Here is a 19065-nt window from a genome sequence, read left to right as displayed (position 1 = left end):
TTTTTTTTTTTTTTTTTTTTTTTTTTTTTTTTTTTTTTTTTTTTTTTTTTTTTTTTTTTAAGAAATGAATGCTGGTTTATTATGTGAATCCTAGATATATTTTGCACTTCTATTTAACTTCTCCAATGCACTGTTCTCTTCAAGGGAAGTCTACTACTTAGTTTTATTTATTCAAAGATTTAGCAGACATTGCTTAATTTAAGTTAAACATTTCTACCACCTTACTCTTCTGAATCAAAATAACTTGATCTATTTGAAGTAAAAAGAACATGATGACAATAAATATCTCAGGTAAGCAGGGAATTGGAACTACAAAAATTGAAATTCTTGCTATATAGGGTTTCACTGGTTTCTTTGTGTAAGGTGATGGGAAAGCTCTGTAAAGTTGCAAAATTTGGTTGATTTCCTTTTCAGTGATGCATCTTTCATGCTAGGTCCTAGGGCTTCTCTGTTGGTTTACTCTTTATCTTTTTCTTTTAGGGATGAAATTCCTTGTGTCCATGTTGTACCCTCATTAGTTGCTATTTTCTGCACAGGATGGAAGGGTCTCACAACTGGAGCATGTTTTTATACGAGGCAGCAAAGTCAGGTAATAATCAGTCTTTTCTGTGATTGTTTCAAGCTCTTAAAAGACACTAACTAAAGTCCATTTTTTCATCAGGTTCATGATTATTCCTGATATGCTTAAGAATGCTCCTATGTTTAAGCGCCTAGAAGCTAAAATCAAGGTACTTTACTGGTTAACCTAAATCATTTACCTGTCTTGTGATTTAGTTTGTTAAAGTTTGAGTTTACTTGATGTAGGGTAAAGGTACATCACTTGGAGTTGGAAGGGGGCGTGCAATTGCTATGCGAGCCAAAGTGAGTCCTGCTTTCTTTCATTCTGTTATTGCTGGTTCTTTGTAAGCATTGAGTCTGAATAATGATTAGTGTTAAAATAAAACTGTGATGAGATCAGCCATCTGTTACAGTTGGAATGAATCTCAACATATTGCTACTAAACAAAGAAGTATACAATATCCAAATAGTTGGACATTGTGCTAACTCTTGTTATCTACTTTTTTAATGAACAAGATATGGCTCACAATTTTATATCTTGTTTGCAGGCACAGGCAGCAGGTCGTGGAGCTGCACCCGGCAGAGGTGTTGTGCCACCTGTAAGGAGGTGATCACCTAAGATTGGATTTGATTGCTCTGATCTTGAATGCCTCCTTATTTGTCTCCTAGAAAGTGTTGGATGTACAATAGTAACTTTTGTTCTAGGAATGATGACAAGACACCCGAAATGCAGGTGATCCCTAAGATGGGTGCTATATAAAGTTCTCGAATTGGATTTGTCTAATATAAGTCTTTGTACTTTACTTTCTGCCAATTTCTTGTGCTATCTAAGTTCATTCTAGGTGACTATTGATGTTTTCAGAGCTTATCTTGTTATATTGACCATAACTTTCCTGGGCTGATTTATTTTATTTTCTTTTATTTTAACATTTGATATAGCTTGATAATTATGAGCCCTCTTTGGATTATATGTCTCTAACACAGTATCATGGGCCAGATAATGATATGCAACAGTCTTTTTTGCATGCTGATTTCTAGTGTGAATTCTTTGTTAATAATGTTTTTTGCCCTTTTTAGTAATCTGGCCAAACTATGATACCAGTTTGGTGAGAAGAAAGAAATGGGTATTTGAGCTCTAGATGAAACAAATCATATATTGTGTTCCACATACAAATTCAGAGGCCTAAGAGACAGGGAATGGGATATTAATCATCACATTAGAACTAACAGTGACATTCTTCATTGGAATCATTGCAGCTGAATAAGATTTACATTTCTTCCTACATCACTGCTACAAGAAAAATATTCGTACAACTACAGAATCCGCCTCAGAATCCTTAACAACATAAGGAAGAAGATGAGGTACTACAAGAAAAATAATTTAAGTTAGACACAGAGGATGAACTCCCCAGATATAAACTAGTCAATATGTAGTTGTTATGTACAAGCAAGAACATATTTGCAGTTCTACATCGGGCACGGGAAATCATGTACATTCTCACATTCCGGTTTGAATGTCTGAGGCAGCTCTTCCATCATACTCAACTGTCTCCTTAGCTTAATAATGTCAGTTTGTACCTATTATAACAAATATCCATCAATTAAATCAGTGATAATTAATCAACTAGGTGGTAACAATCCATCATCATCGTCACATAGTAATCAATGGGATAATCTTAAAGGATGCGAAGCAAAGATCAAGATTTAAAGAGGATCCAGATGTGATTAGGCCCAAGAATGATTGAATGTATTTTGTTTAGTATCGTTACATTATTTAGCTAAAGAGAAACTGCATCAACAAAGTCTCTCAATTGGAATATAATCAGTGTTCTAATGCCTCTATGTCAATATGTGAGAACAGATTTCAAATAGTACCAGGGACCAAATATGAAACATCAGTTTTGACCATTGCATAGTGGGGGAGGGGATAATAAACAAAGTTACCTGTTGACGAATCCCTGCGAGTTTCAGAAGCTCATCTGCTTCTGAGAAATTGATGAACCACTGCTTAAGTGGATGGTTTTTGGTATCGCCTCTCTTCATTTCATGTGCATCTACTAGGTAAAAAGAAGAATACTTAGGCAATAGTATGGCTGACAGCCTGACATATTGGGACATGAATATCTCTTACCCCGACGTTGAGGCAAGTTAAAAGTGGCAGGAAGCCTTGGCACAACTGCAGCAGGATGACCCTTCACACGGGAAAGGAAATCCTCAGATGGTTCAGGGAATACAATCTCATCATAATTTTCCATTACAACAGGTTTCTTTGTCGACAGGGGACCAGGCTCATTTTCGGAATATAATTTCAAGGGATGATACCTAAGAAAATAAACAGCAAAGCGATAACAATCATAACATACAAATAGATTGGTGAATAAAAAGACAGCCCATAGACAAAATGGATGACTTACAAATCCAATTTCTTTTCTGAGACATCATTGTGAAAATACAGTGAGATTCCAATTTCAAATTCACCCCAACCACATTCTGATACCTCAAAAGGTGGAGACTCCACCACTCTCACAGGGTTATTGAAACTGGGATGCAATTGGAATACAGCTCTTTTGATAATAACGCTGAGATCCTCATTTGTCGCTCCACGGACATAAACTGTCCACTTATGTGACTGGGTTCTGATTATTAAAGACAAACATTCAACATTACCGAAACCTTTAGAAAAGAAAGGTACACTTAACATACTCTTCATTTCTTCAACTTAGGATCTCACTTACTCGGTGGCCTTCCTGCCAAGCCAAAATGCTATCGTTCCATACACTATTGGGACATAGATCTCAGCATCTTTGAGTCTCTTCTCTGATTTCTATGCAAAACAAATGAAATAAATAGTCATTTACATTTTCTCTATACCAAGTACTACATGTAAGAATATGAAATTGGAACTGTATGTCAAACAAAGTGAACTTCAATTCCAGTACATAATTTGAGCATTCAAAACCTATAAACCTAAACAGAGTACCAAATGCATCTAAATAAAAAGTCACAGTCATGATTCCAAATTACCACTATACAACCAAAGAGGAATTAACTCTTACAGCCTAGTAAGAAGTTACTCCTACTTCCCTATAACTTCGACTCAAGAAATAATAAAAGCTCAAAGCTTTACCCCCAAGAATAACTACCCATGTCAAAGCATACAAAACCCAAATTTAAATAATACCAAAATTATGCAATTTGGGGCTATATATTTAAGTAAATAGACGAAATGAGGAGGGATTATGAGCTGTAAGTACCCCCATATGAGTATCTGCAGAAGGCTTAGCAATCTGGATAAGCTGGGGCTCTGAAGCCGACGCATTTGCATCCAGGTAAGTGGCAGTGCCACTGTGAGGTCCGACAAGTGATGTGAGAGGCATTTTCAGGCCCAAAATATGGCTAAAAAATATATGTGGATTGAAAATTAGGGTGGGAAAAATTGAAGAAATTGGAGTTAGGGTTTTGGGAAATTGCAAGAGGGGTTTGGTAAAGTAGAAGAAATACGGAGAATTTATCGAGTGAAGTTGAAATTGAAATTAGTGAATTGCATGGGTTTAAGAGTAGGTGTAACGTCCAATCGCTTGCATGCAATAGGCGCTTCTGATTGGATACGATTGTGCCACTTCTTTTAGGGCCACTTTCTTATTAGATATTGATTCTAACTTAAGGGCCACTTTCTTATTCTTCAAGTAATTATAAAAAATTAATTCTACATATACTCTCATTCTATATTTTTATTTTTCTATTACTTATGATGTGGAATGCTGTGATTGACAAATTATATCATGAATGGTTACCTTATATTGTAGACCATGTTCCAAAAATAATTTTTAAATTCTGTACTTACAGACTACAGTTAACACATTCTATACCAGTAGTTAATTGTTTATGTACCTGTAAACAAAGAGTTATTTCCATTTTTTGTCTTAGATTTATAGGTGGCAGTCCACTTTAAGTCCTTTTTTATTAGAACATCTAATTTTGGTCCTAGTATTATTGTGACATGACCATTTTTTGTCTTTTATCAACAAAACAGTTTAAATATCGTTAAGTTCAATGATGTTTCGGTTTTCAATTATGGATGTTTTCAAAAAAATAAACATAAAAAATATAACGGTTCAATATACTTTGTATAAAAAAGATTGAAATGCATTTGTATTTAACAATATTTTGACGATTTTGTTGATGGAGGACTAAAAATGGTCATGCCGCAATAATACTAGGACCAAATGAGGATGTTTTAATAAAAAGAGACTAAAAGTGGATTGTCACCTATAAATCTAGGACCAAAAATGGAATTAACTCTGTAAACAAATTAAAGGCACATCGCATGGTAATTACAAATACATAATATGATAATTATAGACACATAAATCGCTAATTGTAGGTACAAATATGCTAATTCTAGACACATAACATGTTAATTAACATCTTATGCATTTGCAATTAACAAATTCTCTACCTATAGTTAATAATGTATATGTCTATAGTTATCATGTTATGTGCATGCAATTACCATTTTATGTGCTTTCAATTTGTTTATCGGTACATAAATTGTTAATTGTAGGTACAAAATGTGTGCTAAATGTAGACATATAATTTTTAGATCAAGGTTCACAATGCAATATGAATCCTAGTGCATGGTATAACAATTGGCTTTGGTTGCTTAATACAAGGGAGGTCATGATTTTTATCAATTTTTTTTTATTTTCTCCAATAAAATTTAAACACTTAGTGAGAGTAAAAGTTGAAAGTTGCCAAGGACCTTGTGGTCCAGTGGCATCAAATCTTTCCCTTTATACGGGAAGTGGTGGGTTCGAGCCTAATTGGAGTCAATATTGACTAGTTATGAACAGATATTGCATTGTAATAGAGTTAGTAGTATTCAAATTGAAAGTAAATAAGTAAATTTTTGGAGTCCAAGTAGTATTTGGGTCAAATAAGTCCTCGAATTATATTGCCTTGTTTGGCAATCAACGGTTAACAAATTATGTTAGTGGTTAGTGGGTAGCGGATTGTATTAGCAGGTTTGACAAGTGGATTCTAAAAAAAGTTTAGGTTAACAATTAACATGTAAAATGACATATAAGTGTATACATATATTTCATAATAATATTAATAAATAAATAAAATGTCAAGGACATTGTGGTCCAGTGACACTAAGTTGTTCTCGTGATATTGACTTTTTGTGCTTCAATAGGTTAAGTTGTTCTCGAGATATTTGACTCTTTGTGCTTCAATAGCTTATAAGTATTCTCACAATCGTACAATTATACAACTGAACTACAAGGCGAAAAGCCCAATAGGGCGAAAGAAGCATTGAGCACGAGACCTCTTATAAAGATTCTCACACTCGTACAATTATACCACTGAACTACAAGGCGAAAAGCCGCTTTTTGTTGAACATTGTCACACACAGGCAGGCATCAAACAGGATGCAACAAAGTTCTGTATCAGATCTAAAGGTGTTTTCCTTTGGCAAATTGCCCAATCAGCCAACATAAAACGACTACACATTTGGGTTTCACCCATTAAAACCAAGAGAAAAAAGAAGGAACCTTTACAGAATTCAACAGCTCCACTCACCTAAATCTGCTGGAAGGCCAACAGGTGGGTTGAATGTGATAATTACGGGGGCTCAAATCACTGTGTAAGTGTGGGAGACTAGATATTTAAAGAACTGAGTGCCATGAGCTTGCATTGCTGATTCATGGCCAGGAGTTGGGCCTCTTTCTTGTCCAGTAATGCAGTCAATTTCACGTTCTCTTCCATGAGTTTCTGGACTTCAGCCTCTTTCTGTGCCTTCTCGCTCTCCAACTGAGTTGTTTTCGCGACCAGCCTGGTTCACGTCCAACAAAACAAATCACAGCTCGATCAATCAACAAGACTCGTTTTCTAGATCCTTATAAGTGATGTGTTGTGCAGAAACAATAGAAATACACGTGTTGCTAAAATATGACTACGTGGAAAGGAACAGTTCATCGGTGTAGTGCTTTTGGTACCAGAATCAACTACACGTAGTTTGGTTAAGACAGAGAAGTATGACTGACCGTTCAAAGAGCCTTTCAATTGTCTGGAACTGCTTTTCAGATGAAAGGAGTGTTTCTCTCACGCTAATGAGACTACTAACGTAGGATTTCAGAGATTCAAAGTCTTGCTTGACGCGACAAAGCTCCTGATCATTTTCTGCGGCTCTTTCTCTCTGTCTAGAAGTTTCTTCAACTAGATCCTCAACTCTCTGGCGCATCTCGTTTATGATACAATTCGTGCCCAGTGCAAACCTTTCCATCTCTTCTAATTTTACAGACATGTTTTCGATTTGGACTGCCTTCTTTCGAATCTCTTCCTCTCCTATCGTCACCTTCACCTTCTCGACAGCAGTTTCTGATTCAGCCATTAAAACCCTCTTAACGAGATTCTCCATAACATCCGTAACCATCTGTACACTTCGCAACAACTCACTAATATAGGCTCCATCTTGTTCATCAAGAGAACCTTGATTACTAGAAAGCTTAATCCACATTTCCTCATCTAGATCATCAAAAGAAGAGAGATCTACATCCTTTGACCAACCAGACAACGGAACACCATTTCTGTCAACTAGCCCCACTCCATCTAGTTGTTTGATGCCACATGTCATATTGGCCAAATGAGGAACACCCATGACCCTAGCTTTTGTTTTCAGGTATGTCATCAATGATGCAGCAGTTCTGACCCTCCGCCAAAGTACGCCCAACTCCTTCTTCGCTTCTAATTCAGAATGCTGTATGCAAGATTTTACCTCTAAAAGTTTTGCTTCCAAAGCATCCACTTTACACTGGCTCGGTTCCATCTCTTGCTTCAAATCAACATGTGTTGGTGTCATGTGAGAATTTGAAACTGATAATTCAATATTGTCCTCTCCGGCCATAACACCTTATTAAGTCAAAAATGGCAGCTTGGTAAAGTTAGAAAAGCAACGAGGAACATTAAAAAAGCACCAACAAGTACCAAAAGAACCAATTGAATCGGAATTGTAGCATGTTGTGAATTTTTCCAAAATCAACCACAAAAACGTTATCCTTGAAGTTTGAGGTACAAGGTAGTAGGTATAATAACTACAATAACAATCAAAATATGGTGGCATCATTACCTTATGGTAACTCTATAATGTCTTGTAACTACATGAGAAACAGTGCTGCAAATCATTTGAAAGCATTAAACGACACTAATGCTATGATATCATACATTTTTGAACGACTATCTAAAAGCTATAGTTAGAAGAAAAAAAAAATGCTCTTCCCGAGATAGGTAGATGCTGATATTAACATTGGTTTGAAGTCCAATTCAAAAATTTTCATTTCTACATCTGATATTGTGACTTTATGAGGCAACATGGAACCTGAACAGGACTTTTATGATTCAACCATTTTAGTGACAATGCGATTCTCCTTTTATCTGAAAACCATAGGCTTATAAACACATTTGATCAATAAAATAGTTGAATTTACACCAAGCACTGATGAACCAGGCAAACTCATAACTTTATTAAACCCCCCCCCCCCCCCCCCCCCCCCCCCCCCCCCCCCCCCCCCCCCCCCCCCCCCCCCCCCCCCCCCCCCCCCCCCCCCCCCCCCCCCCCCCCCCCCCCCCCCCCCCCCCCCCCCCCCCCCCCCCCCCCCCCCCCCCCCCCCCCCCNNNAACCCCCCCCCCCCCCCCTACCAGAGCTTTAGGAGGTCCGAAATTATTCAATTTCCACAAGCACTGATGAATCTAAATTATGCAACGATTGAATCCCAATTATGAGAAATTAAACACAAACAGGAATTTTAATTTTATTTGAAAAAATTGTTGTTGAAATAAAGCAAAATTGTAAAGCATCGTAATATCAGCAGCTAAAGAACAGTTTTTTGTGAAAAGAAAACATAAAGAGAGAGAAAGATGACACCTTGCGATTTGGGAAGAAAAAAATGGAAGCGCACCGACGAAGAAGTGGAGAGGGCCTCTGAAAACGACGACGATAATGCAGCTCCAACACAGAACACAGAGATGATTGCAATGGAAAAACATTGGCATTTGGTAAAGTCAGATTCTTTAAGAAAATATACTTACCACCCCATTACTTTTCATTATTTCTGTTTTGACCCACATTTAATTTCTAGAATAATTTTTTTTGGATTGAAAAGGGATAGGCAAAAGGACCACAATGTGGTAAAACAATTTAGCTTATGAGTTCAAATTAAGAAGATTAATATACACTACACCCGCGAATAGTCAAACTTATAATCATATGGTTATCCAATCAACCGTCTGACTAACTTGGTTTGTTAAATTCTAAGAGTCACACTTGTATGAGACTGTATCACCTTAATCGATTCGAATATATGATTGTTGTTTGTTATTTACGATAGAAATCATAATATTTATTACATAACATTTAATACTAATTTGAAATAAATAAATTGTTATTTATAATAAATATTGTAATATTTATATGTGAAATTACTATTTAGGGTAAAAATGATTGTTACTAATACTAATATAGAAATACTTATAACTGAAACTAGTATTTTCGCCCGTGCGTTGCACGGAATGGATTTGTTATAATATTTAAAGAATATTTGGATCAATATACAATTATATATATTATAACATCGAATATTATATAGCGCAATTGATGAAATTGATTGGATCGATTATGTTTTCTGATGTTTTCCTTTGAATTATAACAAATAATTGTCCAATTACCCGGACGTGGATAAATTTTTTTATTATATATTGAGATAATAAAAATAAAGATGAAATTATAAAAAATTCTAATATTGAACGTGTACATTTATTTGATTATAAGATTAGTACAAAAATATTACTCAATTAATTGAATAATATATGACTTGTTTGTCTAAAATTATCTTAAAAAGATCTATAAGTAATATGACTTATATAATTATATTATTACTAAAATAAATATGAGAAAATGAGAAACAAATTAATTGTAATTATTATAAAAATAAAATTCAACGACCAATGCTTAACTTAATTATCATAATAATTATTAGGCATTTATTATTAGTCAATTACACTAATATATGTGTAGTTATACTTTTATACTTTAAGTATATTCATTTTCCCCATATTGCATTTAGTTTTATCTTCCTCCTCCATATTTGAATGAATTAATTTTGATTATTATAAAAATCTAACAACCCATGTTCAATTAATTTTTTTAAAGTTTAAATAACTTAGAGTTGTCAAAAGGAAAGTATAATTAATTATTAAAGTTTTTAAATAATTTTCAGTCAATTCGTAATATCCTTTTCTTTTCCCGATAAATGATTTTACTTTTATTAATAGTGTTGATACGTGAGTATACATATTATCAATTAATAGATATTAGTTAATTTCTATTTTACATTTTCTTTACAAATAAGCTTTATTAATTATTTGACCAATAAAATATTTAATTAATTGACTACAAAAGTTTAGGCGGGGAATGAAATAGGAGGATTTTACTTTTATATATAGTATAGAATATAGATTATGATCTTTTTATATTTTAAATCAATTAGTAATATCATTTTTCTCGGAATAAGGGTCAAATAAGCCACTGAACTACACACAAAACTGCAATTAGGCCATCGAACTCAAAAAGAATGCAATTGGATTCCTGAACTATATAAACTCATGCAAGTACAAATTGACATGTTTTAAAAAAAAAGTCCAAATTGACCTGTTTACCTACAATTGTGATGACATGGTGGTTAGTAATTTTAAAATAAACTTTTTAAATAATTTTAATTAAAATAATTAAATAATAATAATAATATAATAATAAAAAAAAATTTAAAAAAAGACAGACGTCTCCGGCAGTTTTTCTGTTTTTTTTTTTTAATTATTAGTGCCGATTGTTATGTGTAAATTAATATTAGGCAACCTTATCTAGGAAAAATGAAAAGAATTACGTAGTAATATTTACCTAATTTTCGTTCTATTTTTAATTGATGATGTAGAATATTATTATTGAAATATTTCCGTTTCATTTTTAATTTCCGTTCCTTTTTTAATTTATCTTTAATATTGTTTAAAATATGCCATTATTAATGATGATGTAGAATGTTTTCCTTTTTTAATTAAATTGCAATGATATGACCATTTCCTTTTTCATTTTAGTTAATTATGGATATTTTTTTTATTTACAGTCAATTATTAATATTCATTTACTTTTATATATTCAGTCAATTAGTAATATCAGATTCATTTTTAGTCGATTTTTTTTTATTTTTAGTTAATTAGTCAATTAGAATAATAGATCCACTGGTATTTTTACCTAATTTCTGTTCTATTTTTAATTAATGATGTAGAATATTATTATTGAAATATTTTCATTCTATTTTTAATTTACCTTTACTATTGCTTAAAATTTAAAATATGCCTTTACTATTGATGACGTATACTATTATTATTGAAATATTTCCTTTCCATTTTTAATTTACTTTTACTATTGATGATATAGAATATTATTATAGAAATATTTCCGTTTCATTTTTAATTTATGTTCCATTGTTTAAATGTGTGAAAGATTTACGATTTAATTGTGATTTGATTTATTCTACTGTGTAATATTATTGTGAAAAATTAAAATGCAATGATTTGACCATTTAATTTTCCGTTTTAATTAATTATGGATATTTTTTAATTTCAAGTCAATTATTAATATTCATTTTCTTTTCCAATTGACATAATTTCTGTACTCTTTTCTATTTTTAATTTTCAATCAATTATTAATATTCATTTCCTTTTCTAATTTACCTAATTTCCGTTCCATTTTTAATTGATAATGTAAAATATTATTGTGAAATATTTCTATCATAATATAATTACCATAATTACTAATAATGAATTATAATCAATTATAATTAATATTATTTTATCATAATAATTACCATATTACTAAAATGGCCCTACGTTTGGGCGAAAAATTTTGGAGGAAGATATTGTTTTTATATATAGTATAGATAGTATAGATTATTACTACTACTAAATAATGGTGCAATATATGTGTGTGTGTGTGTGCGCGCGCGCGCGCGTTTGTGTGTGTATAAAATTAATTAATTCTAAATAATATTTTTGTCTAAATAGTTGACATTACAAAAATTTAGAAAGTAAAGTAATTAAGGTAATAACATCATCATCATTATTATTATTATTGTTGTTGTTGTTGTTGTTGTTGTTGTTGTTGTTGTTGTTGTTGTTGTTATGCATATACTGGATAATTGGAGACTAAAATCATTATTTGATCATAATTTTGCAAATAAAGTTTGCAATTTTCTTGTTTATAAAAAACATTATAATCAATAAACATAAACACATAGTAAAGTATGATTATTTAAGAGAAATTAATTTATAATAAATGCCTCTAAATTTTGGGGGAAAAACTTGGCACAAATTAGTGAATTTAGTGCAGAAGGAGAAAGAGTTGGCTCTATTTTCAAAGGTGAAACCCGATCAGGCCTTGGAATCATTGAAGTTTCATCCCACTGCACCTAAAGATAGCAATACATATCACTTTAGGCATCACAAATAAAAATGTATCACCAAACCCATCCCTTTCAAACACAAGGGTTTTACCTTTAGACATCTCCATTTTGATTCCGGTCACTTGTGGAGATCACGATCTTCAATGCCAACAATAGTTCCAATAAACCCAAAAAAAAACCACCACATAACACTCATAATATTAGTTACTGAACATGAAATCTTGGGGCAAAATATGTAATTTTAGTGAACATGAAATCTTACCTCAAAAGCCTAAAATTAAACTTTTATCAATACTTAGTAGCACCATAGACACTTTGATAATGAACCTGTAAATTAGTCAACCCTTAATATAATTACTACTAATTAATATTATTATTATTAGCAGCATGGTCGAATCATCATCAAACCATCAATAACATCCATAACCTTAATCTTTACCTTCTCATTATTCTAATTTCCTTCAAAATCATTATTATCGCCAATTTCATCATCTATATCAGTATAATACCAAATCTTATCATCATTTCTTTATTTATCCTCATCATTATCCAAGAAAAATTACAATACCAATAGTGCGTTCCACTGTGTTCCTAACATAGTGATAGGGATTAACTGCTAATCAGAGAGTGTTCCTAACATAGTGATAGGGATTAACTGCTAATCAGAGATCAAATCTTAGCAGTAAACTATTATATAAGTATCGTATATAATTGAAGGAATATAATATCTAATTATATAAGTATCGTATATAATTGAAGGAATATAATATCTATTAACTATGAAAAATAAATTAATAGATCAGACAATGAAAGATTATATACAGACATTAAAAAAAAAAAAGTACGGGTAAAGCAATTAGGTATTGTATCTAATTAAAAATGAAAGGTAAGCTTACTTTTGAAGCAATAGAGAAGAGCGTGCGTAGAAAGTAGAAACCGATTGAGAGAGAGGTGAGGAGTTCATTGTGAGAGGCTGGAAAATGGAGTGAATAAATAGGTACAGAATGATGCAGTTCCCTATTATACTCGTTTTTAGCCAATGAGAGGGAAAGAAAAATGGTGAGTAACGGCTGTGTATTTGCAAGAGAAGGGAGGAAATCATGGAGTAATCTATATTGTATGTATTTATATAGAATGAGTGATTGCTTGTCTTCATAATCACCCAATAAAAAGAAATGGAAAGAAATTAGGATTTTACTAAAATGCCACTAAGTTTGTGTATAATAGGATTCTTATGTTGACTGCCGAAAGAATATATATATATATATATATATATATATATATATATATATATATATAATGCCACTAAGTTTGGGCGGAAAAATTTGGGAAGAGGATATTATTTTTATATATAGTATAGATATAGATATAGATTATTATTATTATTACTATTATTATTATTATTATTCTATCATAATAATAATAAATTCTATCATAATAATTACCATTACCATATTATTATAATAAATTCTATCATTATATTCTATTCTATCATATAATAATAATAAATTCTATCATAATAATTACCATAATTACTAATTACCATTACCATAATTACTAATAATGAATTACAACCAATAATTAATATTATTCTATAATAATAATAATAATAATAATAATTACCATATTACTAAAATACCCCTATGTTTGGGCGGGAAAGTTTTGGAGGAGGATATTGTTTTTATATATAGTATAGATTGTGATACTTACAAGGTGTAATTCTAGTATAAATATTGTAATACTTATATGTGAAATGTTACTTATGAAAGAAATTGTAGTACTTATGGTACGGTATAAAATTTAATTAGTATCAATTTGAATTAAAAATAAATCGTTACTTATGATAGATATTATAATATATGTGAAATTGTGATATTATTTAGGATAAAATTTATTGTTACTAATGTTAAATATTGTAATACTTATAGCTAAAATTGTGATACTTACACACCTAGTTATCTACGATTCGACCCGTTTCACGGATAAGCGTTCGTGAGATGATCTCACACAAATTTTTGCCAAATTCTAATTATCTTGTCCAATACGTATTTCACCAATGAAATGAATCGGCCGGCCATGTACTCCGAGTTGACCCAATCGGCCACGACTGACCAGTCTCGACCTTCGAAGGACAACAAGTTTCGGTGAACTTCCAATCATCTTAGGTTAGCATTTCTTTCTCTCTACAATTCTATCACGAATGCACAATTTTATTTCCTTATAAACTGCCACCACATTTTCGAAATGTTGGACTTTACTTTTTAAACCCTTTATTAGCCTCTGCCAAATAATTCTTTAATTATCAGGTGCTAGACTTGGCCTCTTCCGTGCTCCGTCCAACAGATACATATATTTGCAGGTGAAGTATATAAAGGTTGTTTAATGTTAAATGTCTGACTGCGAAGTTTGTCGGGATGCTTGTAGAAGGTAGCGGCGATGTAGAGCTTATAATTTTGTGGATTCAAGAAATTAAAGATTTGAATAATGCATGCAGTAGAAGTTAAGTAATTGATTGTAATATTGTGAGTTGAAAGTAGAGTGTATAGTACTTTGCTGCATTGTCAAATAGTTCTTAGGTTTGCTTTATGATGTATTTGTATCAAATTTATATTATCCACATTTACTACTATGGTTCGTTTTTATTGATTTACTATCCTCACTAAATAACGTCACGTTAGACGATAAAATAAAATTTGATACGAGTAAGATATATACGTACGTACTGTTGGTTCCTTTAATTGTGTACGTAATTTAAACATAACACCCAATGATTAATTTTCCAAATCATTATATATAGTAGTTAACCATATTCTCTTTGTTGATTTTTTGTGCAACGACTACTGCACAGTTTATTGAATTATGTTCAAATATTGAGTCAATTCAATTTTCATAATTTTCACTTAATTGTGTGATATATATGATTCTAGATGTGATGCATTACAAACTAAGAAAAGTTAAATGTCATATACTGGTTGTATTTTGGAAGGATGTCGTTCTTTTGCAAGACACTTTGATATGGTGACCTTTTGATTGATTCGTCGATCAACGATTTTATTAGCCCATACTCTAACTAGGGCAATGTATTTTTATGCTGGTCTTTCTAGTTGGCTATCTTCTATTACTTCTTGTATCCAACATTATTTCAGTTAATATATTGTGGTGATATTTTCAAAAAAGAAAAAAAGAAAAGAAAATTAATGAAAAGAAAAGTTAAATGTCTTCTGGTTATGATTTTTTTTTTCTGCTGAAAAGAACAATATACCATCCAGCAATAACAGATATATTAGTTGAAGGTCCCTGTGGCATCTTTTCTCTATGGGTGATTACATATTGTTTGTTGATTTTCACAGGGAAAACATATACTGCACCGTACAAAATATTGATGCATGCTTTCAAACTTGTAGAAAAGTAGACTTGTTTTGAAATTAAAATTTTAAGAATTGATAATGATATGGCACAATACACTTCACAACAAAACGGAGTAGCTAGAAGGATAATGAAATTGTAATGAATATGGTTAGATGTATGTTAAAATTAAAAAATCTGCTTAGTAAATTTTATATGGCTTAATAAAACGAGAACCAAGAATTTATAACATATACTTAGCTTGATTCTTATTTTATTGATTGAAGCCAACTTTGTAAGATGTTCTTATAAGCATACTTCATATGGACGATGATATTCTCGCTAGAACGTAACTAAATTGACATTAATCTCATGATTTAGTGAAGCATCAATTAACAAATTTGAAAAGATAAATATGGGTTTTATGTGATACTTCCTTGGGGTTGAGGTTACTCATATGGATGATGAAACTTGTATTTCACAACCAAAAAAAAAAAAAAAAATGCTTGTAATTAATATTTTGAAGAAATTTAGTATATATGAATTGAATGATTCAAAGTCTTTTTCATAGAAGGCAGGTGATTTTGTTTGACAGAAGAGGTAATGGCGGCATATGAATATATATAAGTAGGGTTAGTAGTTTTTTTTTACTTTTTTTTTAAAGATTAAATAAGTTTTTTTTTTATTTTATTTTAAAAAAGGTTTTATTTTTAATTAAATAATTATAATAATGTTTGGGATTCTTACTATTTGCAAAAAGGAGTTTGGTCAATGTTAACCTTATTTCTTTTTAACGAAGCAATAGCACTTATATTTAATGCCTTAACGGTGCATCGAATATTTTCTTAGAGAAATGTAACTGTACTAATTAGCACTATTTCTTTAATATAAATTTAAAGTCAAAAAGCGTGGGGCAATGTTGACTTTATACCTGATATAAATTTAAAGTGTTCACCTTTCACTATAGAATGATACGGAATATAAGAATTATAAATATTGATACGCACATACAAGCAAGTTCACTTTTGAGTTTTCCTATTCTCTTATATATAGTTGGAGAAGAGAGCTTACAACATAAGCAAAACCCTAACAATAATACAGTAATTAATAATATTTTATAAGTCCATTAAATTATAGTTCACCTACCTAGAACTCTAGTACTGCACTACAAGCTATAGAGTATAGTACTCAAATAGAACTGAAGAAAGTGAGCCTATAACAAGTACATGAAAGCAACCATTTTTTCACCAAAGTGCCCCATGCCATGTACTACTTGGTAATATCTATTCTTGGAAAGTTTGTTTCCTTCACGCACCATCAAATTTTCACACACCAAGACCTTCCAATTTATTCAACTGATCGAGTTAATATCATCTTATTGAAAACATATAATATTATAATATATGAAAAAATTACTTATAGCGAGAATGTTTGTTACATATATAATTTTAAAATTGTTATCTATCCATATTTGAGTATTTGAAATACTGTTTCTTCATAGTTGAAACCCACAAATTTATTAACATGTATAAACAGCAAAACAAGTTTTTAGGCAGAGGGTGTTGTACCTTTCTCAATATGGTTTGGTAGTCTCTTTCTAGGTATTAATGAGCAAGAAAGCACAAAAAGAAAATGTGACTTGTAGTAGCTTAATAGTAGGGGGGGGGGGTAGTGAAGATCTTGGGATTATGATGATGCTGGGAAATCTTTGGAGATATGGAATAGGATGGGAAGGGAAACATAACATCAAGCAAAACCAATTATGATTACCCGAAAGAAAAGGGAGTGTACTCTTTAAGTGTTTGGAAAATTGTAACTCTATGGAGAACTGCTTCTGAGGTAAGCATGCAGTCCTGGAATTTTGATGAGAATTTGAGAGAGAGAGAGAGAGAGGACACATTTTTTCACTGCCAAATCATGTCCCTACCTAAATCTAATGATAATAATGACTACTTTCATAGACAATTAGCATCTTTACATTCTATCTAATGTGATTGATAATTTTTTTGAAACATGCGTCCATCCATCATACTGAATGTCATGTCCTAAATACATACATTTGAGCAACCTTAAGTTGATCGGATAATTAATTTGGTAATTCTAATGTTTTAAGTTCAACACTCCATGAGATTTGAGTTAGTCAGCTATAGGTTGATTTGGAATTCTTGATTTGAGCTAATCAACTCACTTTTCTTGATTTGAGTCAATTAGCTATTGACAAATTAGGCTAGTTTACTTCCTTGTTGTCTTTGTCGATTAGGGAGGACCGGTCAAAGTCATAAGATGAGTTTCACCTAGAGTGCACATTCAGATAGCACTTTAATGTTAAATAAACTAATGTATCTATTACACACATAGAAATTTAAAATGGGTCGCATACACTTATTCAAATGCACCTAATTTTTGAACCATACACCGATGTTTGAAGTAGTACAGTGTTGTAAAAATCCCGCCTAGGCGCTAAGCGCTGGCCAATCGCTTAACATATTACTATAATCGGTGATCTAGACGGCTGGCCGACTAGGCCTCCTAGGCACCGGCTAGGCCGCCTACGCACTGAAGCCTAATCAGCCGATTAGCTATTGTTCTCATCTTTTTAAAAATGAGTTATTTCCCTCAAAACGACATCGTTTTGAGTAAAATAACCCTAAATTGTTCAAACTCTAATTTTTTTTAGGTTAATAATTAATATTTTAGTATTTACTATTAAAGTATTAAATAGTTTATATTATCAAGTCTTAAAAATAATATATATATATATATATATATATATATATATATATACACACACACACACACACAAATTTTTAAAAAATAAAAATAAAATAAAAATACACGAGCGCCTAGCCGCCGATTAATCCCCGCCTAAGCGCTAGGCGCTCCCCGAGCGCCCGAGAAGGACCTAACGATTTTTTCAACCATGATATGAACCATACAAGGAATAAGTAAAAGTTTAATTTGAAATAAAACTTGTATGAAACAGTTTATATCTAAAGGACGACATTGATAAATAAGATTACTATCATAATATATACACCATATATAATACCCTTTTCTTTTAAAATACATCATCAAGTGATCAATCATATATTATATAATGTGTTATTAAACTTGAGAAAGTGTAAAAAATAATAAATCAAAATCTTCTCTTCCATCACCATCAAAACAAGACACATTCAAACGCAAACACAAAACAGGAAACTCTAAGAATTGAATCATCCTCTTAAACACAGCAAGAAATGAAATGAAAGAAATAAAGGGAATTAAACAAACACAAACAAAATGCTTCTTGAAAACATAATGCTTTTTGAAAGAATGGAATAATTATTTACGTTCATTTAAAAAAAAATTAAAACTTCAATTTGACAAACTAAGATTGTACTATATAGTATTTATTTTGGAGCTAAATATAAGGTATGAGGTTAGCAGTTGTGTATGTAACCTAACCAAGATGAATCATCAGATCAGATCGCATATATGTGTTGAAATCTTTTTGTGGTGAGGAAAGATTGTCAACACAAGACAAGTTCACAAACATATTTCTATTTTATATACAAATATAATTTCTCTCATGTGATCCCCCCATCTAACATTAGTGAAATGTCTGTGTCATACTCAGAAAAGTGCTGGTTGGTTCTTCCTGTTGCTT

The 19065-nt window shown here is 31.7% G+C and overlaps 3 protein-coding genes across 7 annotated transcripts in view; 1 reads left to right on the top strand and 2 right to left on the bottom strand.

The window, feature by feature from the left end:
• LOC116012308 (small nuclear ribonucleoprotein SmD3b-like) overlaps nucleotides 1–1469 on the top strand; it is a 3270-nt gene extending 1801 nt beyond the window's left edge. The window contains exons 2-5 of the mRNA XM_031251824.1: nucleotides 537–589; nucleotides 662–728; nucleotides 805–861; nucleotides 1107–1469. Coding sequence (XP_031107684.1) covers nucleotides 537–589; nucleotides 662–728; nucleotides 805–861; nucleotides 1107–1169 — 240 coding nt within the window. The 3' untranslated portion in view covers nucleotides 1170–1469. The remainder of the gene's footprint in view (nucleotides 1–536; nucleotides 590–661; nucleotides 729–804; nucleotides 862–1106) is intronic.
• Nucleotides 1470–1756: 287 nt separating this feature from the next.
• Nucleotides 1757–4095, bottom strand: LOC116013862 (transcription initiation factor TFIID subunit 14b-like). Of its 2 annotated transcripts, none has more exons than XM_031253818.1 (6): nucleotides 3813–4095; nucleotides 3294–3382; nucleotides 2973–3194; nucleotides 2690–2880; nucleotides 2503–2615; nucleotides 1757–2136 (listed from the first exon to the last, which is right to left on the bottom strand). In XM_031253818.1, exons 1-6 carry the CDS (start codon nucleotides 3933–3935, stop codon nucleotides 2026–2028), a joined length of 849 nt encoding a protein of 282 aa, XP_031109678.1. In that variant the 5' UTR covers nucleotides 3936–4095; the 3' UTR covers nucleotides 1757–2025. The 2 variants fall into 2 exon arrangements, with proteins under 2 accessions (XP_031109678.1, XP_031109679.1); XM_031253819.1 differs by having other exon boundaries at nucleotides 2503–2612; nucleotides 3813–4086.
• Nucleotides 4096–5767: 1672 nt separating this feature from the next.
• LOC116013717 (GRIP and coiled-coil domain-containing protein 2) lies at nucleotides 5768–8588 on the bottom strand. 4 transcript variants are annotated; one of them, XM_031253614.1, is made up of 4 exons: nucleotides 8483–8577; nucleotides 7688–7732; nucleotides 6606–7470; nucleotides 5768–6394 (listed from the first exon to the last, which is right to left on the bottom strand). In XM_031253614.1, the coding sequence occupies exons 3-4, from the start codon at nucleotides 7463–7465 to the stop codon at nucleotides 6220–6222; spliced, it is 1035 nt and encodes a 344-aa protein (XP_031109474.1). In that variant the 5' UTR covers nucleotides 7466–7470; nucleotides 7688–7732; nucleotides 8483–8577; the 3' UTR covers nucleotides 5768–6219. The 4 variants fall into 4 exon arrangements, with proteins under 4 accessions (XP_031109474.1, XP_031109475.1, XP_031109473.1 ...); XM_031253615.1 differs by having other exon boundaries at nucleotides 8517–8532; XM_031253613.1 differs by lacking the exon at nucleotides 7688–7732 and having other exon boundaries at nucleotides 8483–8588.
• Between the last annotated feature and the right edge of the window lie 10477 nt (nucleotides 8589–19065).

This window comes from Ipomoea triloba, chromosome 3 (genome assembly GCF_003576645.1).
Source record: "Ipomoea triloba cultivar NCNSP0323 chromosome 3, ASM357664v1".
Classification (NCBI taxonomy): domain Eukaryota; kingdom Viridiplantae; phylum Streptophyta; class Magnoliopsida; order Solanales; family Convolvulaceae; genus Ipomoea; species Ipomoea triloba.
This window is presented reverse-complemented; position numbering and strand designations above follow the sequence as displayed.